General features: G+C 33.9%; 2 protein-coding genes and 1 pseudogene across 2 annotated transcripts; 2 read left to right on the forward strand and 1 right to left on the reverse strand.

Annotated features, from left to right (window-relative positions):
* The first annotated feature begins 9,095 nt into the window (after positions 1-9,095).
* LOC108458853 (protein PROTON GRADIENT REGULATION 5, chloroplastic-like) lies at positions 9,096-11,199 on the forward strand (annotated as a pseudogene).
* Positions 11,200-15,923: 4,724 nt separating this feature from the next.
* Positions 15,924-16,620, forward strand: LOC108459953 (protein PROTON GRADIENT REGULATION 5, chloroplastic). The gene is made up of 2 exons (XM_017759347.2): positions 15,924-16,301; positions 16,384-16,620. Exons 1-2 carry the CDS (start codon positions 16,038-16,040, stop codon positions 16,486-16,488), a joined length of 369 nt encoding a protein of 122 aa, XP_017614836.1. The 5' UTR covers positions 15,924-16,037; the 3' UTR covers positions 16,489-16,620.
* A 1,612-nt stretch (positions 16,621-18,232) lies between these two features.
* LOC108457801 (eukaryotic translation initiation factor-like) lies at positions 18,233-20,588 on the reverse strand. Its single transcript, XM_017756948.2, has 5 exons — positions 20,176-20,588; positions 19,624-19,792; positions 19,400-19,525; positions 18,485-18,550; positions 18,233-18,407 (listed from the first exon to the last, which is right to left on the reverse strand). Exons 1-5 carry the CDS (start codon positions 20,379-20,381, stop codon positions 18,360-18,362), a joined length of 615 nt encoding a protein of 204 aa, XP_017612437.1. The 5' UTR covers positions 20,382-20,588; the 3' UTR covers positions 18,233-18,359.
* Between the last annotated feature and the right edge of the window lie 5,192 nt (positions 20,589-25,780).

A 25,780-nucleotide genomic window follows, 5' to 3' on the forward strand; every position in this document is an offset into this window, starting at 1 on the left:
ATAAAGCTTCGCTAACTTCTGCAGAAAATAATCTGTTCTAACCGGTACAAAGTGTGCAGACTTGGTCAATCTATCTACGATGACCCACACTAAATCTTTCTTAGTGGGTGTTAAAGGGAACCCACTAACGAAATCCATCGTTACTCGTTCCTATTTCCATAACAGAATCTTAATTGGCTGTGCAAACCCGAAGGCAATTGATGCTCAGCCTTAACTTGCTGGCATATCAAATATCTAGCCACAAAATTAGTAACCTCTTGCTTCAATCATGGCTACCAATGCAACTGTCGAATATCTCAGTACATCTTATTCCCACCAGGGTGCATAGCGTAAAGGCTTCTATGCGCCTCTCTCAGTATAAACTAGCTTAAATCAAAATCATTTGGCACACATATCCGACCTCAGAAACACAAAACACCCTCAGAGTTCAACCCAAAGTCCGTAGTGCTACCACTCTCAATCAGTCAGAACTGAATATCCAAAGACCCATCCTCCAGCTGTTTACCGTTAATCTGCTCGATCCAAGTTAGTTTGAGTTGCAGCTCAACCAACAAACTCTCATTATCGAATAGGTTAAGTCGAGCAAACATCGCTCTCAGATCTGTCATAGCCCTACTGCTCAATGCATGGGCCACCATATTAGCCTTGCCCGGATTGTAATCAATGGTACAATTGTAATCCTTAAGTAGCTTAACCCATCTACGTCGCCTGAGATTCAGCTCTTTCTGAGTAAGGAGGTATTTGAGGCTCTTGTGATCAGTGTAGATGAAAAACTTCTCATTATACAGATAGTGCCTCCAAATTTTCAGAGCAAAAACTATGGCGGCCAATTCCAAATCGTACATCGGGTAGTTCGCCTCATACGTCTTAGGCTGACATGACATATATGCTACCACATTACCATCCTACATCAACACACATCCCGAAGTAACATGTGATGTATCACTATAAACCGTAAACTCCTTTCCAGGTTCTAGTTGAATCAGAATAGGAGACTCAGTCAGTACAGTCTTGAGCTTCTCAAAGCTCTCCTATTGCGCATCAGACCAAAAAATGGTACACCCTTATGTAGCAGCTTAGTTAAGGGTGCTGCAATCAGTGAAAAGCCTTCCACAAACTGTCGATAATAACTTGCCAGTCTCAAAAAGCTGCTGACCTCAAACACATTCTTAGGATGCTTCCAATCCAATATAGCCTCAATCTTTTGAGGATCCACTTGAATCCCCTCATCAGAAACTACATGACCCAGAAAAGTTACTTCACAAAACTAGAACTCGCACTTGCTGAACTTAGCATAGAGCTGCTTTTCCCTTAAAATCTAAAGAATAATCCTAAGGTGCTCGTTATGCTCCTCCTCAGTCCTTGAATAAACTAATAGGTCGTCTATGAACACTACCACAAACCGATCCAAATAGGGCTAAAATACTCAGTTCATCAGATCCATGAAAGATGCCAGTGCATTAGTCAGTCCAATTGGCATCACTAGGAACTCGTAGTGACCATAACTAGTCCTAAACATCGTCTTATATATGTTAGCCTCATTAACCCTCAACTGATGGTACCCTAATCGGAGATTAATCTTAGAGAATACCGAAGCTCCTCAAAAGTGGTCAAACAAGTCATCGATCCTCGGTAACAGATACTTGTTCTTGATGGTCAACTTATTCAATTGCCGGTAGTCAACACACATCCTCATGGATCCATTCTTATTCTTAACAAATAGTACAGGTGCTCCCCACAGAGACACACTAGGGCAGATGAACCCACGATCCAACACCTCCTAAATCTAAGCCTTAAGCTTCATAAGCTCCTTTGGTGCCACTCGATAGAGAGAGATGGACTCTGGAGCTGTACCCAGAAAAAGCTCAATCCCAAACTCCACTTCCTGATTCGAAGGTAAACTAGGTAGCTTTTTAGGGAAAACGTCTAGAAAATCCCTTACAGTACAGATATCCTTTACAGTAGAGTCCTCACAAGCGAAAACACTTACGTAGGCCAAGTACACCTCACATCCCTTGCGAATAAGTTTTTCAGCCACCAATGCAAAAATCACATTAGTCAGATAATTTCGATGTTCTCCAATCACGACTACCTCAACATCCTCCTCAGTTCTCAAGATGACCCTCTTAGTCATACAATCCAAGCTTATACGATGCTTGACCAACTAGTCCATCCCCAGAATCAGATCAAATTCCCCAAACGGAAGCTCCATCAAGTTAGCCACGAATACCGTTCCTTGAACCTCTAGTGGAACATCTCTATACAGTTTGCTAACCCAAACCAATTGCCCTAGTGGACTCAATACAGTCACCTCACTAGAAGTACTCTCAACCAAAATCCCCAGATTTTTGGAAATAGAACAGGCAACATAGGAATGCGTAGATCCTATATCTATCAATGTAGTGTAAGGCACATCATAAATAAGAAACGTACCCTTGATGACTCCTGAGCATCTCTTTCCTCTCGACGGCGTGCAGTGTAAACAAGAGCAGACTCCATCACCTCAGTCTATCCAACACCTTTTCCCGGTACTCTCTTGTCACGACCCATACTGTTACCACCTCTAGCCTAACCAAGGCCTTTCGGTGGCTGCTGTGCTACCCTCTATGACTGTACAGTACCAATACCCTGAGCTTACATCTAATTAGCCCTCAATGGACACTCTCTAATGTGATAATCCAATGATCCACACCTCAAACACGACCCAATCCTCCTCCAAGACTAGCCCTGATGGCGTCTACCACAACCGACACACAGCTGCAACCCAGTAGGAGCAACAGGGGGCCCAACTCTAACTGGCCCATTAGCTCTGGCCTTTTTCTTAGGCTCTGTACAGAACTTGAGGGCTTCGAATCCCTCTTTCCCTCTTTTTCTTACCTCTCTTTTTATCTCTATTTTGGCGCTTAGCATTCTTAACATCCTCGGCGATTTTTACCTTCTCAACCAGTAAAGAAAAATCACGCTCCTTCTACAGAGCTATCAGGACTTTCAAGTTATCCTTGAGGCTATCCTCAAGGCAGACACATCGCTTATACTCAGTCACCATCATACCTCTTGCATAGTGACTCAGTCGTAGGAATTCAGCCTTATACTCGGCCACAGATCGATCTCCGTGAGTAAGGTTCAGGAACTCCCTCTTACAGGTATCTATAGAGCTCGCTCCCACATATTTCCTTTGGAAGGCAGTCTTGAAGAACTCTCAGGTCAGACGTTAGGGCTAAGTGTCCTTTTAACAGTCAGCCACTATTGCTAAGCCTTATCCCACAGCAGTGAGACTGCACCCTTTAATTTCTGCTCAGGGGTGCAATCTAGATCATCCATTATCCTCTCCGTGGCCTCAATCCAGTATTCAGCCACATTAGGGGCAACTCCAGTGACACCCTTGAAAAACTCAGCTTCATTGGATAGAAGTCGTTCTGTAACCGACCCACAGCCTTCAGATCCTGTATTAGGCTCAGTGACTCTCTCCAATATCCTTAACATAGCCTGGGGCAATGCATCGTCTCCAGTCATGTGATCTTGAGACTCAGTCTTAGTAGCAAGTGACACTGGCGTCTCACTCATGTCCACATTTAGCATACTGCCTAGAGATGAGGACTCAGCTCGAGCCCCTCTATAGCATCTACCTTGACCTCTAGTACCATGTCCTCGGATACCTCGTGCGCTCATGTCTATTCAAAATTATCTGTGTTATGAATTTTATGAATCAGTTACAATTCCAGTATTTATTAACAAATGTTTTATGTAAGGCAGGATTATAAATTCAGAGTTTTTTTTTCACAAGTACAGTCTCTATCAGTTTCACTACAGTTTCAGTACACACTAACTAGAGTGTTTGCAGAACAGAATAACTTAACAGTTTATCAGAATACTTACATAATTGGCACCGGTGACTCAGTGTACCACATTCTTAGTCAAATTATTTCACATCATTTGAAAATCATTTCTTTAAAACCAAGTTTTAAAACCCAAAATCCACAGTCGAGTTTTACAACCTGACTCTAATACCACTAAATGTAACACCCCAAACTCGGCCTAGATGTTATGGCCGAATCTGACAGTGTCACATGATAGGGTGTTTGAAAACTAAGTTTTTTACAATAAATCCATTTCCGTTTAATTACTTTTCTTATCTATTATTAATTCTAAAATCCTTACTCGTTTAATCGATTGTTTTAAACATAATTCGTTGCGGAAGCTTTTAGAACCGTTTTAAGTAAATCGTGTGTTTAGAGAGAAGTTTGCCTTTTCAAAAACTGAGTTTTCCTAGGTCTAGCAGTTATGAATCCATAAAAATAAATCCCCAAAAAGTCCCCAAATTACATCCAAATAAACCACGGTAACTAAAACCATAAATCGATAATTATAAATCGTATAATTCCAAAAACTGTGGTCACCATCGAGTCTTCCGCCACCTGACCCATTTAAGTTTAGGGATTACCTGTGCACATTAAACATAGAGGGGTGAGTTTGTGTAAACTAGTGTGTAATCCCACAGAAAACGAACAACAGTAAACATAGTACACCGTTAAAAACAGCCTTGGGCCTAAGCCTATTTCAGTATCAATATCAATATGTACAAGGGCTTTAGCCCATCACAGTATCAATAACAAATATATTGTAACAAAGTCCTACCCAACCAACCTCTACACACCATCTTCGTCTAACCCTACACTCCATGTGGGGATTAAATCAACCCACCCATTCTTATACTTTTGGCAGTACCGAATGCGGCAACAAACAGTAGTTTACAGCTGAGCTGGAAGTATATTAGGCTTAAGAGTCTTTCAGTACACTTCCTCCAAATAAAATCAACCCAACCCCATGCAATGCAACATACAATACATGACATGCTATCTCATGATATCAGTACATATAATCAGTGAATATATACATGCATACTATCATCATACTCAAAATATATATCCATCAATCTGTCAGTTCATAATTAGGGGTCTAAATGATGCTTACTGACCCTACAGTAGGTTCACAGTCAACATGGGCAACTCGTGCAACCTTAGCAATCAATTCAATGAAAATGGGCTCACATGCCCATGTAGCCTACCCGTATGGCCCACATGGCCCAAATTGGCCTTGGTAGTGTGGATCACACAGCCTAACCCAAAATTCCACATGCCAGTGTGGATAACCCATGTGGACCCGCACACTTGTGTAGCCCACACGGCTCAAATCAGTCTAGCCCGTGCATTACACACAGCCTACTTGGCCATCACACAGTCATATTTTGCGTACACGACCTGGCCTCGTCGATCACACGCCAGTGTTAGGGCACATGACCTACTACACGGGCAACCACATGCCTGTATGGTGTCGATAGTAGGGTTTTTTGACTTTTTATCAAACCCCATTTTCTATGTTACGAGTACACACCTGGTATTGTTTGATGCTAAAATGTCCCCCGAGCACTCCAGAACCTAAAATTGACTAGTAAATCATCAATTACTTAATCAACCCAATTCCTAAACAAAAACACAAGATAAAAACCAACTCCTAAACCAACAGAAAGCATTACCTTCACTCGAACAATGGAAATTCCATGCACCTACAACCACAATTCCAGACCCTCAACCTCTCAAATATCTCCTAAACACCAAAAGAGACCCTTAGGAAAATAATTTGTTAAAGAAATAGAAACCGAACCTACTAAACTTACTTATCAGATGCGAATAGAAAGTGAAAGAAAGACAGAGTTTAGGTAACCTAAAGGAGGAAACGGAAAAAAAAAGGAAAAATAAGTGAAATGGGAGATGATCAATTTTTCTACAGTGAGAATTTTAGGAAACTGATAACTCAAATCCTACTACCTACTCTATCTCAACCACCCACTACTCAGATTTTCAGTACAACTCAAACTCCCAGCCATCAAACCGAGCAAAAATATTCCCCCTTGCTCATGCAGGGATTCGAGCACCAGACTTCCAACATACTAATACTATACTTAACCACCAAACTAGTAGGCCCATTCTGACATGTACTTATAATTACTTAAAATTAAACCTACTGAACAGGGTTTAGGCTTTATTCAAAAAATACCAAAATTTTGCCAAAGACATGGCTCAAACTTGGGACCATTCACACACACCCAAAATACTTAATCACTAAATCAGATGTATATTTGTGTCACATTTTCACAATAACAAAAAAAAATTAGGGCGTTACAAAGCGAAGGTTAGATTTATGACTACTTTACGTAACATTTCCAGATTTGGCTATAATGCCTGGGCCAAGTTTAGGGTGTTACAAGAATGGTAGGCATGTCTTTAACCAGTGAAATACAGTTGTAGATAGTTTTCGAATGAAGTTTGTGATGGTCTTGCATCATAAGTGCAAAAATACATATATAAAGCCCAACATATTTTCATATCGCCCATAGTTGGGACATCTGGATAAATACAGCTCGTACCTATCACTTGCACCATTCTCTTGATCGTCAACATTCTCTAACATATATTGTCAGTTTAGAGTCCTTCATGCTATACTGCTTGATGGAAAATATGCAGTCATCCTTGTTTGTGAATTGTTGGTCTACAAACAACTCTTTTGATTTGTGATCTACCTCCAACCGATAAGAAAGTAGAATATCAGGGTACTCAAGAAACTCGAATGCATGTGCTACATCAGGATCACACTCAATATTTAGGCCCTAAGATCATTACGTATAATAATGCCATGACTCGGGTTCCCGACAAAAATGCGTAAACATTTTTATCATCATCTGCGCCTTCGTCATCTATATTATCAGGGACCTTATCTACATCGAGGTCACTAAAATCTTCACCCTTTTAATCGAAATGACCATTATTATTCGATCCATGTTCACTATCTGCATCGGTCTCAATCACGACTAGATGTATCTATAAAAGAGCATGGTGTGGATTTTCAACCTATCTCGATGTCACTCCACCACTGTATTTTTCTGCCCATCCAATAGTAAGATCAATGTCAAACCCATGCAAAGATGATCGCCTATCGAAAGACACTCCCAGAACCTTCTTACACGAGTTTTAATCTCTATATTGTTGACTTAATGGAGTCACATCTTCACGGACTCCACACCCGTTAACTCAACAAACAACTGAGTTGGTTTAGTGTTCACCCTCCCTGTCAAGAAATACAGTGTGGCCATTGTCTCCACGTCTTCAATGTCTAAAATTTCCATCTAAATAAATTTGATAAGATTTGACGAAACTGAAAATTTGTAGAATAATCTCGACATCCTTTTCCTACAATGTCGAGCAATTTTTGCACTGATCTTTTCTTTTATATCATTGATAGACACATTCTTGTTTTCTGGTGAGATTCAAATATACAACCATTAGTTGTTTTTAAAATTACTCCATCGAAGTGAATAGCTGCAAAGATTTACTTATTTGTCTTCGATACTAACTTCAACAAATTGCTACAAAAAAAAAACTTCTTTTCTTCTTTGAAACTGCTAAAAAACACTTCAAAAAAATACAAACTTTCAAAACTAAGTGATTTTTTATTGGGTTTGGGGTCAAGCAAGCAAAAGAACTAGTACTACCATTTATTATTTTACAAACATTAAGAATAAATAGTCCATTATTACAATATCCCTTACCCACAAACACAATATTCTTAGTCATTATGACCTTATTGGATTCAAAGGAAACTTTTACCCCAACCTTTCCTAGTAGTCCAACTAAAACTAGATTGGTCTAAATATCTGGAACATAAAGCACGTCATTAAAGGCAAGGGTCTTTCCAAAAGTAAATTTTAGCATGACCTTGACTTTCCCAAGTACATTAGTTGTTCATGAGCCCCCAAGATAGATTGTTTCTTCTCCTTTCTCCACTTTGGAGTATAAGGTAAATGTATTTCAATTGACATAAATATGTCTCATGGCAATAGAGTCTATTAGCCACTCTTTCTCATTTGTCACAATATTGACTTGAGAAATGATTGTCGAAAATTTATCATCTTTTTCGACCAAATTAACATTTAGCCTAGCAAGATTATCATTTCTTCCCTTTTAGTGTCTACATTGATGTGCATGATGGCTAGATTTGCCACAAAAAAAAAAAAGCAATTTCCTTTGTTCTTGAAGGTAGGTTTTTGTGTTTTAGGCTCATTATTATGTTTTTTTTAACCATACCTCTCTTAGGCTTATCATCAATCAACTTACCGAGTGTACTGATCTCTTTTCTCTTGGGAACTCTAGTTTTTTTGTAGTTAGTGTCTTTAATGATTCAATGGGTGTAAGTCCACCAAAAAAAGCTACTTGTGTTTGTGCTTGAGTTGTTATTTGTAGTCTTACCATGATCGTAAGAACTTCTCAATCAGTAAGTTACCATCAACAAACTCTTCTAGTAAGTTGACGTTCTAAGCTTTTAAGTCCTCCAATAGCTTGTGGTACTTGTTGATTTGTACCTTGACATATTTTTCATCAAACATCTCCCACATTTAGTATTTTCCAATAAAAGTTTTTTTTTACCAACATCTTCGGTGGTTTACTTGAAGATCATTTTATCACATCTCTTTTTTGCTTCATTGTACAAACAATAAACATAAAAAAGTTCATTCAAAATAGTGGAAATAATTGCATGTCTACATACCTTGTTCACGTGTACCCATAGTTCGATCTGTTTATCTGAGGCATCAGACGACAGTTTTTCAATAAGGGTGAAAGCAACTTTATGCATATCAAAGACAGAGAATATGCGTTATTGTCACCATTTGAAATTGTTTCCATCAAACACATCGATCTTAGAAATTTCAAGAAATGGTTTGGCGTAAGAATAAAGGGGCATCATCAAGGATGAGGCAGTGACAACAACAACATGCTCAACGTTGGTTGAAGGGTGGACAACCGGAGCACTAGCAGTAGCATCAACAGAGGCAGGAGCATCAACGACAATGTTTGGATCTATAATATCCTAAATATTGTTGGAATTAAGCGGGTCAAAACAAAAAGGTGATGCTTGAGGCATGACTAGCATTATCCTTAAGGGTATTTCACTGATTGCATATCCCTTAGGATTCAACAAGCACTTTTGTTTACCAAAAGTAACAGGGAGCAAGAAACATGTACCAAAAACAAGTACTTATCTAAATGGAAGAGGAAGGGAGGAAGGAAAGAATTTTAAAGAGAAAAGGGAAAAGCGTATTGGTTGATTGATTTTAAAGACTGGTCATGCATGGTATTTATAGGCACCATGCATGCCTGCATTTAGAAAAACATAAACATTAGAAAATATGGATTAGTAAGTGAGAAAATCAAGGGATTCTTGATAAGCTTGTTTCAACAAAAATAATTTAAAAGAAAAGAAAAGAAAAAACAAAAACGAACTAAGCCTAGTATCGTGTGAGGGGGACCGTCTGATTTACATTGGACTGAGCTTTTGAGCTTAGTTCTCATATGTATAGTTTGTTTTAAATATTAAAATTGCGTAATTTTATTTTATTTCTAAATATAAGCATAAGAATGGAATGAGATTATTAATATAATAATTAATATCTATTTGATTAATTGAAGATGTAGAAGGACAAGTTGTTAGTTAGTAATAATGTTGAAAGGGAAGTGTTACCGAATTCATTATTTTATGCAATAAATTTTCAGAGGATGGAAATGTAAATTTAAAGAATCTAAAGAGACCATATATAAATTTACCTTATCATGAATTAATTATGCATGGTATTTTATAAGAACGCTAAAGATGTAGGAGTCAAATATAAATATTAATTTTCTTTTCAAGTGATAATGAGAGGAAAAAGAAAAGGTTTGAAAATTTGAGGGTACCAACGTCCTCAGTTGACCCCAAATTACAAGAAAGAGGCAGTAGAATTTCAGACCCAAATATTATTTTTGGAAATTTGGGTACCATAGGATCACAATTAGTATGCAAATAATATACATATTCCCCGAAACTAAAATTCAAGCCACCAGCATGTGTGGCTCTTAATACTTTGTTTGACGTCTCCATTCACCTATATAAACCCTCAAGGCTCAAGCCTCTCTATTTAACACCCAAAACACCTTCATCTATAGCAAAGCTAAAGCAAAGTTTTGAAGAGCAACAGGGTTTAAGGGAGGCTTAGGAAGTTCCTTCCATTCAGTAACTGGTGAAGAGTATGACATGTTGGTTAAGTTAGTTCCCAAGCATGTTTGAGTTGGAAAGAGTGTTAGAGCACAGCCAATGATGCAGAACGTTAAGGGAGGGAAAGGATTGTTTGCTCCAATTGTGGTGGTGTCTCGCCAATTCGTTGGGAAGAAAGGTTCAATCAGCTTAGAGGAAAAGCAATTGCTTTGCACTCTCAGGTACATCATTTTATTTGAAACATGAAATTTATAAAATAAAATAAAAATTTATTTTAATCCTCCATTTAACTTTCGTCCTTTTTAGTCCTTAAATTTATAATTTTTTATCAAATCACTCCAAAATAAATAAAAAGTTAATGTTTTTTAACTTTGTTAACGTGGATTGCTACATAGATGACATGTCAGCATTTAATTTATTTTTAAAATTTTTAAAAAATTAAAAATCATTAATATTATTAAAAAGTATAAAAATTATTTTTTATATTTTAAAAATTAAATAAATTAATTAAATATTGACATATTATCCACATATATGCTAAGTTTGTAAAGTTAACAAACTTCAACTTTTTCATTCATTTTAAGGTGATTTTGACAAAAAATGTAAGTAAATTTAAGGACTAAAAAAAAAAAATGAATGAATAATATAATTTTTTGTAAAATTATAGCGCCTTTATTTTATATTTTTTAAGAGCAGGAAATGGAACCAACAATCGTGATAGTGTTAATGAAATCATGTTTGTTTCTTATTTCAGATAATTAATGAATTCTGCAACTCGATAGGGGCTGATATTAAACAGAAGCAAGGATTGATTCGACTGGCCAAGAAGAATGGGGAAAGGCTTGGATTCCTTGCATGATGATGATGATGATGATCGAATGTGTGCAATTTTGTGCATAATTATTACAGATATTTCAAGTTAAATATGCTGTTCTTCTTCCAAAGACATCCACTGTCTGGGTTTTTTCGTGTGAGCATTAAAACTAGGAAAAAGTTAAATATATGTTCTTTTGATTTTTTATATACTTGTAAACCCTTTTATGATTTAGTAATCATGTGGAGTTGGATATCTGTAATTTTTGGATTATATGAATTCAAATTCGCAAATTATTATTTAAATTTGAATTCAAAATAAATACATTATTCATCGGATATTCGAATCCGTAAAAATTCAACTTTAACATTTTTAGTCATATGTTATAAGAGTATAGAAAGTAAAACATATTTTAACCAGTATAATTAATTAATATATTATGTACTATGCGATATAATATTACATAATGTAATAATATGTTTTAAAACTATTAAACATATGTATATATAACTATTAATTGGTCTAAAATCAAAAGAGAATTTGTCAACCGATTTGTTTGAATTGGCCTGGTTTGGTCAATTTTAATAGCTAATTGATAAACTATTACATGATACAATAATATAATATATAACTATGACTAAAACTATTAACACATATACTTATATATAATTATTATATTATAAATTATAATAAAAGATATACAATACATGTTGATAACTAGTAATACATAGAATATTATTAAAATTTTAATATCTTAATACAATATTGTTTTTATTAAATTGGATTTTGAATTAGATTTTAACTTTTGCATATTGTATTTAGGTATTAGATTTAATTCCATTTTCTTTTGGACTTAAGATTCGCTATATTTAGTTTATTTCGAGTTAAGAAAATAAAGAGTATATTATTTGGGTTTAGACTTAGTATAATATATTTGAGTTTTGGAATAAATATTTTAGAATGCGAGTATTATTTTATAAATTTAATTAAAAAAGTTATGTAATTATCGATATAATATAATAATAAACAATAAAATATATTTTCATCAATTCATATACATATGGTATAATAATAAATTTTACATACAATAAACACTTTAATTATTTTATATAAAAGAACTCTATTAAATATATATGATTTATTTTTTTATAAGATAAACTTGAACTGTGTTGTTATATAAAAGTAAAAAAAATTATTGTCTTTGGAATTAAAATATTTAAAATTTAGAAATTCACAATTATTTTAATCCACCAGAACCCGCATGACTAGATTCGAGCTTGAAATAAAAAAATATCCCATTCAGACCCGCTTGAATGTGCGAATTTAAAATATAAAACTTACGATCGTGATACCCACGATGATAGCAATAACAACTGTTATGTCCACTACCGCAATAAATATGATGTACAACTACAATTAAATTGATTTTACTTCTAATATTCTTTTGGATGAAAAAGATAATCAATATAAATACATATAAACATACACATTCTTTGTAGAGAAAAGGGGGTTAGACTTTTGCTTTAATGACTTACTGTAACAACCCATTTTCAGTGAAACCAGAACAGTGGTTTTGGGATCACAAATTCGAGTCAGAAAGAAAATTTATTTTAATAATATTGCATAATCTTCATTATGCTAAGAAAGACGTATGAAAATTCGATAAGAAAATTTTACTGATTACATGTTTAATTATAGAAAGGACTAAATTGCATAAAATGTTAAAGTTGAATTCTAATAGCTAGAAGGATCAATTAGCTATGGAATTCAAAACTTGAGGTCCTTATATGGTAATTAGACCATTAAGAAAAGTTAGTAGATATTTTTGATGACTCATCCATGGAAATTTAGAAAAAGAAAAGGACTAAATTGGAAATAAAAATAAATAAAGATGATAATAACTTAATATCATATTATTATTATCATCTTCTTCCCCAAGTTCTATGGAAACCCTAGGAAAGAGAAAGAAAATAAAGCAAGCCTAATTGGGTAAGTAATCTTGTCCCGTTTTTAGTAATTTTTATATTTTCGAGATCGGAATAACCTAATCTAGCTATTTTTGGGATCAATTTGTAAAGTTATCAAAGTATTAAAATTTTTCCATGGATGAATATGCTGAAATTTTGAAATTTATGGTACAATATGAAAGATTGTTGATAGATAAACAACTTTTGTAAATTGAATTTTGATGAAATTGTGATTTATGGACTAAATTGTAAATATGTAAAATTCATGGAAAAATTTATGAATTTTATGAATTTCATGGGCTGTAAATGTTATATATAAAAATCGGTTAGCCTTGGAATAAGAATTGAATTGCTTGAATTTCATTTTCTGAGCCTAGGGACAAAATCATCATTTATGGAAAATACAGGGGCAAAATGGTAATTTTGCATAGAATGTGAATTGAATTGAGCATGAAATGAATTAAATTTATTATTAAATTCATTTATATAGATCCGAAAAAACCTAATACCGAGTTGGATCGAGGAAAACAAAAAGTGTCAAATTAGTAGATCCTCGAAACGAACAAGTATTGAGGTAAGTTCGTGTAACTAAATTATGTACATTTATATGTTTAAATTAAATGTTTTATATGTGAATTATGAATTTGTTATGTATGTGATAATGATTATATATCTGATATGCTCGAGAATTTTTAAGTTCCGTTTGAATAGATGAAATTTGATGGATACAAGTTTTCCTGAATTAGTTGTGGTCTTGCATATGTTGCAGACACACCACAGCTCGAAAGAGCATCCCGTTATTAGCCCTCTCTAGCTTCCATTATACAGTTCTTACGAGCTTCCCGTTAATAACTCTTCGGAGCATCCCGATTGGTTGTGATCCTGTATGTGTTGTGGACATGCCTAACTCTTATGAGCATCCCGTTATAAGGCTCTTTGTGAGCTTCCCAATAGTACTCGCTTGAACTTCCCGATATATAGTTATCCTGAGCTTCTTGTTACATGGCTCTTTGTGAGCTTCTTGATAGGCTCTTCATGAGCTTCCCGATATGATTCTTTATGAAATTCCCGATTATGGCTCTTATGAGCTTTCCGTTATATAACCCGGATAAGTTGCTCTTTATGAGCTTCCCAGTTATGTGCTTTAATGAGCACCCCCATATATAAATTGACGGATCATTGATAAGTACACCTTGTGTGAGTATCTATTGATATTTCAATGATTTAACGGACAAAATTCCTAATATGGGAAAATATGAGGATTAAATGAATTATATATTAAATATCCATGAAATACTTGGAAATGGTTGCATGATGAGCTCATATATGTTTTCTTGATATTCATGTAAATTTCATGACTAACTTGTTTGATGAAAGCATGTGTTTAGGCAATTGGCCAAAATGTTTTGGATGCATATTTGTATGGTTACTAAAATGACCATGATTGGTAAGTTAAATTCTTATTATGCAAACTTATTAAGCATTAAATGCTTACTCTGTTCATTTTCTTTGTTTTATAGTACTCGAAAGCTCGTAAAGGTTAGAGCGGGTCGGAGCAAGATTACACTATCCTACAGCTCACTTTGGTATAAATAACAAAGCTACTTTTGGTATAATTGCATGTATAGGCTAAAATAGATCAAATGATGAAATGTTTAACTAACCATTGGAATGGCTACTGATATTATAGTTAACGTATGTGTATGAGATTATATTATGTTTGATATGTAAGTGTGCATGATTGGTATTATAGATTTAAACATGCTTAAGTAAGAATATGTTCAATTGAGTAAGTTGAATATTTGAATCAATGTCATGATATATCATGCATAAGAAATTGATTTTGGCTTGATTTAAATGTTTTGAATTGGCTTGGGAATGTGTTAAAATGTGAATTATGGGTACAAGGCAAATTTGGGTGAGGAATAAGGATTGGAAATAGCCTTATTTTGTCCATACGGATAGACAAACGGGCATATGTCACAATCGTGTGTGACACACGTCCTAGCACACGGGCGTCTATCTTGGCCGTGTGAATCCTACACCTATTTACAAAAATTTATTTTGTCCACACGACCTACCACACGGACATGTGGCTGGCCGTGTGACCCAAGTCAGAGAGTTACATGGGTATGAATACGGGCTGGGACATAGTCATGTGCCTTACATCGAATGCCCACACAGCCTAAGACACGGGCGTGTGTCCCCTGTATCTAGGAAATTTTTTTGAAATTTCACAAAAAATTCTCTAAATTTTCGATTTAGTCCCAACTTATTTTTAATGTATAAATTAGACCTCGATGGCCCATTTAAGGGACAACATGATTGAATTATGATTTGTTTTGGATATGAATAGTAAATGACATGAATTAATTTTATTTGTTCTGTAAACTTTGGTAATAGTCTATAACTCTGTTCCGGCGACAGGTATGGGTTAGGAGTGTTACATTTATTAGTATTAGATCTACGATTTAGTCGATTATCGGACTAACGTAACAAGTACGAGTTTAGCTATACATGCTATTATAAAATTTGTAATAGTGTGATATCTCTTGACTATTTTAAACATGTTTTTCATATAGTAATGTCGTCCAATCGAGTTAAAGTTGAATCTGAGGAAGCTGAGAAGTATTTTTCAATACTAAACACTTAAATCTTAAATTAAGCTTTTCAAAAATATTTTTGAAAAGTATTTCATAAAAGCAATACTAAGGAAAAGGAAAATTAGGGTTTGAAGTTTCCATATATTTTTCCTTTTCGCCGACTATTGTGGTCGGTCGTTAGCCTTAAAAAATGGCATGTTGTTCACATTCAAAGATGGTAGCTTCCAAGAAATAGGGACTTGAAATCAAACTAGATTCTGACCCTGGAGATAAAAGAATTATATAGCAGTCATAAAATACTAGGTTTTGGCGCTTCATTTCTCAAATGGATTATGAATGGTTAGTGGGTCAGCCATAAATTTTCATTGGAAATTTTGGGACCATAAGCTTACATTCGTATGCAAATGATATACGTGTACCTCCAAAATTAAAATCCAGCCCACCACCATGTGCGGCTCCCAATGCTTTATTTGACTTATCCCATCACCCATAAAAAACCCCAAGGCTCTCTAATTAACACCCAAGCTTATATAAGAAAAAACAACCCATCAAGCTTTACAACCATCATCTCTAATGGCTATTTCAATTTCGGCAACAGGGTTTAAGAGAGGTTTAGGAAGTTGCTTCCATTCAGTAGCTGGTGAAGAGTATGGCATGTTCGCTAAGTCAGTTCCGAAGCATGTTGGAGCTGGAAAGGGTGTTAGAGCACAGCCAATGATGAAGAACGTTAACGAAGGGAAAGGGTTGTTTGCTCCAGTTGTGGTGGTGACTCGCCAAATCGTTGGGAAGAAAAGGTTCAATCAGCTTAGAGGAAAAGCAATTGCTTTGCACTCTCAGGTAAATCATTTATATTACATGTATTAATGGAAGCAGGGTGGTGATAGTGTTAAATGTTTTGTGTTTCGACTTTCGATATCAGGTAATCAATGAATTCTGCAAATCAATAGGGCCTGATACGAAACAGAAGCAAGGATTGATTCGACTGGCCAAGAAGAATGGGGAAAGGCTTGGATTCCTTGCATGAATTGGTGATGTTCAAATGTGTTCTTCTTCCAAATATTTCTTTTCTTCTTTTTATGTAAACTGTAAACCCTTCACTGTACTTCTGCTACCATTTGATTGTTAGACACTTGAAATAATACATGCCTTGAACGCATATCGTCTGCCCCAAGCCCCTGCCCGCGTATCAAATTTAGCCACGTCTTTCTTCTTATAATTGCTTTTTTCAATTCTATATTTATTGTAGAATAATTAAATTTAATAATAAATAAGAAATTAAATAAATTGAATTAATTCATCGTATATACTTTTTTAGGGTTTTTAAGTATAAATCTCAAAATTATATATAAAACTTGATTTAATATGTAATTAAAAAAATAAACTTTAATTTAGTGCAATTATACACATCAAATTTTAATTGTGATTTAAGTGTATACTTAAAATTTTAATTTTGATTTAATCATACACATTTAAAGAGAATAAAAAAAATGTGTGGCGTAATTTCATACAAAGGACACAAAATGAGGTACTGGCTTGGAAAAGATAATTTGTCTTTGTGTAGAGGTGAGCGGTCAATCGAATCGAGTAAAATTTAGCAAAAAAATTTTAAAATTTTCGAATTGACGAGTCTCATTCTATCATCCTAACTCAACTTAAATTTTTTTCAAATTGAGTAAAATTATTTGAGTTAAATTAAAAAAAATTAAACATGTCTAATTAACATCTTGTTATCATATAACTAATTATATTTTAGAGTATATACATTTAAAAACTCTTTCAAAGAAAAATAAGAGAAAAAAAATACTTTAGTATAATAAATTTGAATAGTTAAGTTACTTATTTAAGTCCCAAATTATTCTTTTTGAATTTTTATTAACTTTAATATAATAAATTTGAATCGTTAAGTTACTTATTTAAGTCTTAAAATCATTCTTTTGAATTTTTGTTAACTTTTTCTATATATTCTTTAAAATTTTTGAATTTTTATTTTATAATATTTTTAAAATATAAATTTTGAAAATTTTAGAAATATTTAGATTTTTAAAATTATTTTAATCTTTTCAAACTTTTAAATATTTTTGTTAAAAGAGATCAATTTGCTTATACAATCTGTTGATTGAGTTATTCAAATTATTGAAGTTATTTGAATTATAAAATTCAATTCAACCCAAGCTCGAAATTCAGATTACTTAATCAAACTTACTAAAAAATCAAAATTTTAAAAAATAATAACTTTTTCAAATCAAATCAAACTTTATCACCCCTACCTTCATGATATACAAATACATTCTGTCTATTATTTATTTAAATTTAAATATTATAACCAAATTTGAAATTTGAAATAAAAATTATATTTATTTAGATATGGAAACGGAGAAGAAAGAAAACTTAAGTAACAAAAAAACAGAAAACCAACTTTTTATTAACCAATTTAGATGAAAGAAAATATTTCAATCAAAACATTCTTTCACTCTGACCATACATCGTTAAAATCCAGTCCCTTTCCTCTACTGATTTGATCTAAACAATATATTTTTTATCCAAACATAAAGGTAAATTATTTTTACAATTCAAAAAAAGCAACTTGAATGTCACATTAATTTTCAAATACAATCCCAAAAATAAAAAATCAAAGTGGACTCAAATTGAAACTAGTTCAACCTTCCAAGTTAAGCACCAAAAACGTTGCCAAGTACATAATTCTAATGGCCCCCAGCTATGAGATTCAGCAAATTAAGTATCCAAGGAATAGGGTAAAATTCTCAATGTGTTCAAATATCAAAACTGTCTCTAACATAGAACTTGATTGTTGGTGGTATCACATAACATTAACTCACATGCAAAATAGGTAACAAATAGAGAGTACACTGCTGAACAAAGAAACCTGCAAATGGCTCAAACATTGTATCGACCTTTCACTGATCTTTCCCTTCGAAAGTCATCCTGCAACACACAATGCGGTCAGTCGTGGTGAGAGAATATGCACCCAAAATCACATGTACCGCTCAAATGAAACTTACATGGAAGCTATATGTAATTTTATCATTGATATCAATGATCTCCTTCCACTTCCTTCCAATACCCATCTATATCACACAGTTTCAATTAACATCATCAGAACACAAGCCATTCACTAAATTTCGATTGGACAAAAATCAATCAACAAAAGCAAGCAGTAAACGACAAGTGGCCATGCGACTTGCTGTTGCAATATGGACATGTGAGAGGATAATTTATAAGCTCACATGCAAAAATCACGAGGTTAAGATAAAACAGAATTAAAAATGTAAGAGAAAACATCACAAATAAAAGATGGCCCTATTGAAATTTTGAATAAATGGATAAAACATGCACTGAAAAGAGGCGCCTAGTTGTCACATCAAGAAAAATAATCTTTAAGTATCATACATTCTAAATGAATACACGAAGCCATGGTTGCAACTAATGCTTTAGCCCATCAAATGTGAAAACAAATTTTCTGCAATGCAATGCAGAACTATGTTATTCCGACTCTGGGTGTCAGTGTGGGATATGGGTATGTATCCAACACAGGTGTGGTTAGATTTTTATAATATTTGGAGGAACCTTGAAGGTCATATCCTTGTATCCATGTGTCGAACACAAGTACTCCAAGAAAAATGAAAAGCCCGAGTAACATAGATACAGAAGCAATCAAATAGATTTAAGCATTTTAATGACTTGTTTGAATCGGAACACATCATAATTAGTATGAGCATATATTTTCATGCACATAAAAGAGAACAAATTTCTCGCAGCGTGATCACTAAAGAAAGTTCTAAGTAGAAATTAGAACAGTTCATGAGCATAAGAATTCAATGGTAAGATGATAAAAAGATAGGTTTCTTAAAGAACAGAATTCCTAATTCAACTAATAGGTTCAGATTCAAAATGTCAATAGTTACTAAGATAAAGACCTGAGCAGCCTCATTCGTTGCAGTCTTGGTCCACAATGCAAGTTTGTCCTGCCATTGGCGAACACTGGCAACTACACCACAAATCTCATCTGCCTCATCAAATTGCTCCCCGATCAATGCCATCAACTGCCCACAAAATACGACCAGCCAGTCAAATAGGAGAACAAACCACCCATACCGCACACAATACATAATATATACAGATAAGGGCTCAAGACACCTACACTTTCAAGCCACATGTTCTCAAGATTAGCCTTTCTGTTGCTAGTGACAGACCATTTTCCTCCATTAGCACATTCAGGATCTTCCCATTTGGGCTCAATTCCAGCCTTAAACAAGTGGAAATCAGCATTTCCATGCAACTTACTAGGCTTGAATATTTGATCATACAAACTGAAACATATTTGAGCTTTTATTTTCAAAACACACGATAACATATGACAAGGAAAATTGCAGAAACCAACTCAAGTTCCCTCAATACAATTTATAAAAGAAGTCCGTTTTTAAGAACCCGTTTATGTTATTAAACAAAACAAATCTCCAATAAATCAATAGTCAGAGAACATTAAAAGCCAGGAAAAGCACATCATTATCTACAGAGAGCAACCCAATAATGAAAGCCCAAATTGAGAATATTCTCTCTCTCTCTCTCTTTTTTCCCAATAGACAGAAAATCCATCCAAAATCAACAAAGGGACAATCAAAAGTAGCAAACAAAAATCAACAGATCTTTAAAGTATTGATAAAAAGAGAAATGGGTTTTTGGTTAAAAGTACCACCAAAATTCTTCTACAGTGTCAAAAGTGTAAACTTTGCGTAAAGAGGAACCCCAAGCAGCGCCTTGTTTAGCCTTTGATTGGCTATCAAACCAAAAGGTCCACTTTCTTTCAAGCTTATGTGGTTGCTTCTCGGTCCCTGTTGTGGGTGCTTCCGCCGCAGCCGCTGCAGGGACGTTAGCTTCCTCCGCCGCCTCACTTGCCATACGTTTTCTTTGTTTCTACTTTCCCCCTCCTAAAGCCTATTGAAGAGGAAGTGGAGATGGAGAGAGAGAGAGAGAGGAGGAGGGGTTTCAGTTTAGGATATAATCTTTTGTAGTTTTGGGCTTTCGATTGTTGATGGACTTTAGGCTTCATGGGTTATTCTCACTCTCTCCGTTGCAACTGCTCGGATTTTCTTCATGGATTTTGAAATGTAATCCTATAATCATCAATGATGCATGAAAATAAGTAAAAATAAAAATAAAAAAATTTGATTCAGTCTTAGTTTGATTGGTGTTTGTATTATTTTTTATATAAGAGGATTTAAGTTCAAGTACACTTAAGAGCATTATTCTCCTACTTAAGGGTTAAAAGGAACTATAGGTAATTCTAAATTTTATGTTAAAAAGAAAATATAATAAGAATTTTTAATAAATTCAATAAAAATAATAATAAATAAAAGAAGCATAATAGCATGAAAAAGCCCTCTACTTTGGGTTTTATTCTAATATAGTATTTATATTTTAAAATATCTAATTTGATATTTGTATTTGTACTTTGGGTTAACTATTATAGTACCCTAAACCCTAACCGCATTAGGTTTTCTAATGATGCTTAATCAAAGGGTTACTCATGACGACCTTTTTTCTATTAAGTAACTTTGCAAACACTTCTAAGCTATTTGTATTTTTTTCTTTATCAAAATTAAATTAAGGATGTGTTCTTTCATGGAAAAATTACTTATGATCAATGTTTTCTACATTTTTTTATGTTTGTTTCATGGAAAATAGTTTAATTTTTTTTATAAAATGACTTACTCTTTAGAAAAACATAAATCATTTTTCAAAAATAACTCTATTTGAATTTTATTTTTATATAAAAATTAATTTGAATCAATCCTAATATTATTATATTAATAATAAATTTTAATTTTAAAATATTTAAAATATTTAAAATATTTAAATATTAATATCATATATTATAATTTTCAATAGTATTAATACTTATTTAATTATTTATATTTAATAATATAATAAATGATTAATTAATTAATATCATTTATTTAATAATACATATTAAAAATAACCATTCTAAATTTGCAACGATATTCTTCATATATTTGTCACATCCTAAAATTCGGCTTAGTAGTTTTGGGTTAGTGAACTAGGTTTTGTCGACTTGGCCCAGGATTAGTTTTTGGAAATTAGAGCCAAAATTAGGTTTGGGAATATAGAATTAAGTAACCAGAAAATATTTTCCTTAAAACGACTTTCAAAAATAAAATAAATAAACTTTTAATTAGAAAAAGGGTCTGATTTGTAAAAGGGTAAAATTTGGGAGTAGCCCAAATGAAATTGTACCAATGTTTTTAAATAAGCCTATTTTCCCCCTGCGCCCTGCCGTTCACACAGGTCTCTTTCCTCTTCCATTCCCAACATTTGAAAATTTTTACAAGCACCAAAACTCTCAATTTTCTTTCAAGCAAATTCTTCAATTGATTTTCACTTCACCTAAACACTAAAATCTTTCTCAATTTTTAAGAAAATCATCAAGAACATCACCAATCTCTTCATTCTTTTTCTAGAGGACTGTTTGCTTTCATTCTCAATCAAGGTAAAGTTTTATTTCTCTATTAAATTTTGATGTATTCAGCCTTACAAATCAAGTTTTGATCTGTTGTAACAAGAATTCTATATTTTAGCCGAAATTGAGATCAATAATGGAAAAATTCAGGCTTTCAAGCTAAACCGCTATTTCTAAGTATTTTTCAACTTGTTTTGACGAGATTAGAAGTTTTCTAAACTTACTTTAATAAATTTTTAAAAGATTTGAAAGATTTAATGATTTTTCACTCAAGATGTTCATGAACGTCGAATTTTTTGAAAACTTTAAATCTAAATTTCTAGGTGTTTTAATAGGTTAGATCTATTCTAAAGTGAATTTCTAATGTGTTTGCAACTATTGATGACCCATATATATTATGTGTATTATGTCTGAGAAGTCTCAGATCTATCGGAGCCCTCTACAAGCAAGGCGAAAGGTAAGACGAAGCTTATTTAAGCTTTCGACTAGCAAGCGAAAGCAAGACTGATGAGTGTTCTGGAGTCGCTGCTGGTATGCACGATTCATAGTATTAATCGAGAGCTTAGGATTAGCCTAAACCCCTATCCTAAGTTTCGAGAGTAAGTATTTCCTATACTTTTGCCTCGTTTGTAAAATTATATATGATGCTAATACAACAAGTAATATGTGAAAATACATTAATGTGACATGTGATTTACTAATTTTAACGCACATATATAAGGTTTAATATATGATAGCTCAATTATCACTATTGTGGCACTTGTAGTGCAGTTAAATGGTATCCGATAAGCATATATTATGTATAAGGTTGTGATGTGAAACTGATGAATATGAACAGAGGTTATGTGCATTAAAATGGTAAATAAAGATGTGTAATTGTGGATATTTTGGCCTTGTGATCTCTTGAAACCATTGGATATAGTTGGCATGCCATAAAATGGTAAGTACTCACCTTTGTATTTTTTGATTTGGGCATTGAGGCCTCGGGATAGGCTAGAGAGATAAGGTAATGTCAAGTTAAGCTCCATTCATTGGGAAATGTTGGTGTGTTGGAGAAGGTTTAGCTTAATGCTACATTTTTGGGACATGTTAGACTCTTTGAGTCATTAGTGTGATGAAGATCCGTTTATCCAATGTATAGTGATAGAGTCCACTTATATGTTTCATAATCTCAAGTTGCTAAATTATCATTATTTGAATTATATATGAGTTATGGTGTGTGTGAATATTTGTAAAAGAATATGCCAAACTAGTGAGATAATGAAGCATGAAAACATTTTTTTTTTACTTGATGAAAATGAGGTTGCGAATGTGCCTGGTATGCTCTTGTTTAACTTATGCTATTGTTTATGCATAGTAGTACTTTTGAACATTCACTAAGCTTGAAAAATCTCACACTCTTTTCCCAAAACTTTCAGGCTAGTGCGCATCCAATGAGTGAGGAGTAGGCAAGTGTAGTGATCTATCCAAGGCATAACTCTTGAATAGGTATTTTTCTAGTTTTGAACACTTTTGAATAAAGGCAATGTGGGTTATTATTTTGGGATTAGACTCATGACCTGTTGATAATATTTTGGACTTTGATTTTGGATATTTAAATGCTTGAGAATGATATTGATGATGTGTGCTATGGTTTCTTGATGAATATGTATTAAAGTGGCATGTAAATTGGTCTAAAACAGTTAATAGGCTTAAAACAGTATTCTAGAAATTTGAGCATGTTTAAAATGTCCAATGGTTAAAAATGGACATTTAGGATCCTTAGGAAACCTTGAGATGCTGATTTGATATGTTGAGTAATGATCTTTTGGGGTAAAGGTATGGTTGCTAGCATGATTGTTACATAGTATGTCAAATTTTGCTACGATATGTTATGGTGTATGTGAGCATGTTCTAATTCATGTATGAATGTATTATGACTTGTTGGATTGAGTTTAGGCCTTTAATGCATGAAATGGTAAGTGGGGAAGTGTCCAAACTTTGGTTTGCCAAATTGCAGGTCTGATTGCTGCAAAATTGCAGGGCATGTCAAGACGATGTTCGAATGTCATCAGGAGTGGGTTCGACGTCGGGGAACCTTTATCGCGCCATTAGAATAAGGCCTCCCTCCAGGGCACATTGCGACATGAGCATCGTGTCACCACGACGTGATGCAAAAAAGGCCAGCTTTCTGAGCTTTGCAATTTAGTCATTAGATTTTGGTGATGTAATTGGAGTCTCAATCGTTTACGAAATGCTTTGAAAATTCACATATCAAAGTATTAGATGTTTAATTTTGTAAATCTACTAATAATTCTATAATTTGATTAATTTTAATATTTTGTTATTACTTCGATTTAGTCCTTGAGATACTTATTTCTAAAAATTAATTAAGAATTTCTAATCGGATTAAACTGATTCTTTACCAAATGTTCCTAAAAATATTTTAGAATTATAATGTACCTTTAAATCGATGTTACACATGTGTTGCATAAATTGAACATGAATTGACATTTTTTCCCTTATGCCTCGTTTAAATAAATTTTGATAGAAAAAGCATGCAACTAGGTTTCAATTCTTTATTTCTGTCTATATATGAGTTGAGTTCATGTATGAGACTTCCTCTGTTGATTGAAAAAGAAAATGATTAATTAATTTCATGCAAAAATGTCATGCAAAGTTCTGGGTCACTTCGGTGACTAATGTGACATTCCAAATTTGGGTCAAATCGTCCCGATCAGGTTTAAGGCACCACATTTGGTGTTATTAGAGCTATAGGTTTTCAAATATTCGCACCTAAGTTGTAAAAATTCAAGACTAGGGTGACATAACCCTTAGGCCTAGGTTTTCATGGTATGTAGACTGTTTGACTTAAATATCTCTAATTGAATTATTGTGAAATTGTTTGTTTTTGGGGTATGATTGGGAACGCATTGCCTTTATTGAAATGTTTTTACAGTAATATGCCTTTGATCGTTGCTACTCACACTCTTGGTTTGTTTGTGTGTTTATAGTATTTACAATATGCCTCATAGACGTGTTAATGTGAATACAAATGCTCCGGAGGGTGATACATCCTCCGCACCACCTGTGCCTCATCGGATAGTAAATATACGGAATAAGGGTGTTGACACTCTGATGCAAGCCATGATTAGGGCATTTCAGCAGATTGTTGGTGCCAACTCTGCTCTTTTCAGTTGAGGACTGTCACTCGAGCGTCTATGAGTGTTAGGTGGTAAGGAGTTTAGTGGAGTGAAGGGAGTCGATCCAACTATAATGAAGTATTGGCTCAAAAGTGTTGAGAGGACCCTCGATTAGATGCCCTGCACTGATGAGGAACTAATGAGGAGAAGTTGGGCTTTATTGTATCCCTACTCTATGACGAAGCCCATCATTGGTGGAATACTGTGAAGAGAGGAACAACTACAGACCGTTTGACTTGGGATCATTTCCTAGAATTGTATAATAGGAAGTTTATGGGTGAGCATGTAACACCCTCAATCTGATCCGCTATGTTGGATCCAAATCTTGGTTATTACCAAATGAATACATACAAAAACTTAATCTACTTAAACAAGTTAAAATTAATTATACCTTCTTAGTTATAGATTTCAAACTAAATTACATAAGTATATACAATAAGAAAATACAACTACCACGTATGGTAATTAAATTACAAAGATATCTAAATTAAAATCTTAATCTATTGCAGATAGCCTAAAAATGTAACAATTCAGACTTCGAACTCGCTACCAGACTCACTCTGTATGCATAATAACCTGATAAGCCACTTCTGTAACACCCCGTACCCGAGACCGTTGCCGGAGATGAACACAAGGTG

This window comes from Gossypium arboreum, chromosome 10, assembly GCF_025698485.1.
Source record: "Gossypium arboreum isolate Shixiya-1 chromosome 10, ASM2569848v2, whole genome shotgun sequence".
NCBI lineage: Eukaryota > Viridiplantae > Streptophyta > Magnoliopsida > Malvales > Malvaceae > Gossypium > Gossypium arboreum.

Coding starts and splice junctions, on each gene's coding strand:
- LOC108459953 (XM_017759347.2), top strand. CDS start 16,038: ATGGCTATTTCAATTTCGGCAACAGGGTTTAAGAGAGGTTTAGGAAGT. Junction 16,302..16,383: donor CAATTGCTTTGCACTCTCAG/GTAAATCATTTA, acceptor TTTCGATATCAG/GTAATCAATGAATTCTGCAA.
- LOC108457801 (XM_017756948.2), bottom strand. CDS start 20,381: ATGGCAAGTGAGGCGGCGGAGGAAGCTAACGTCCCTGCAGCGGCTGCG. Junction 19,526..19,623: donor AGAACATGTGGCTTGAAAGT/GTAGGTGTCTTG, acceptor TTTTGTGGGCAG/TTGATGGCATTGATCGGGGA. Junction 18,408..18,484: donor AAATTACATATAGCTTCCAT/GTAAGTTTCATT, acceptor TGTGTGTTGCAG/GATGACTTTCGAAGGGAAAG.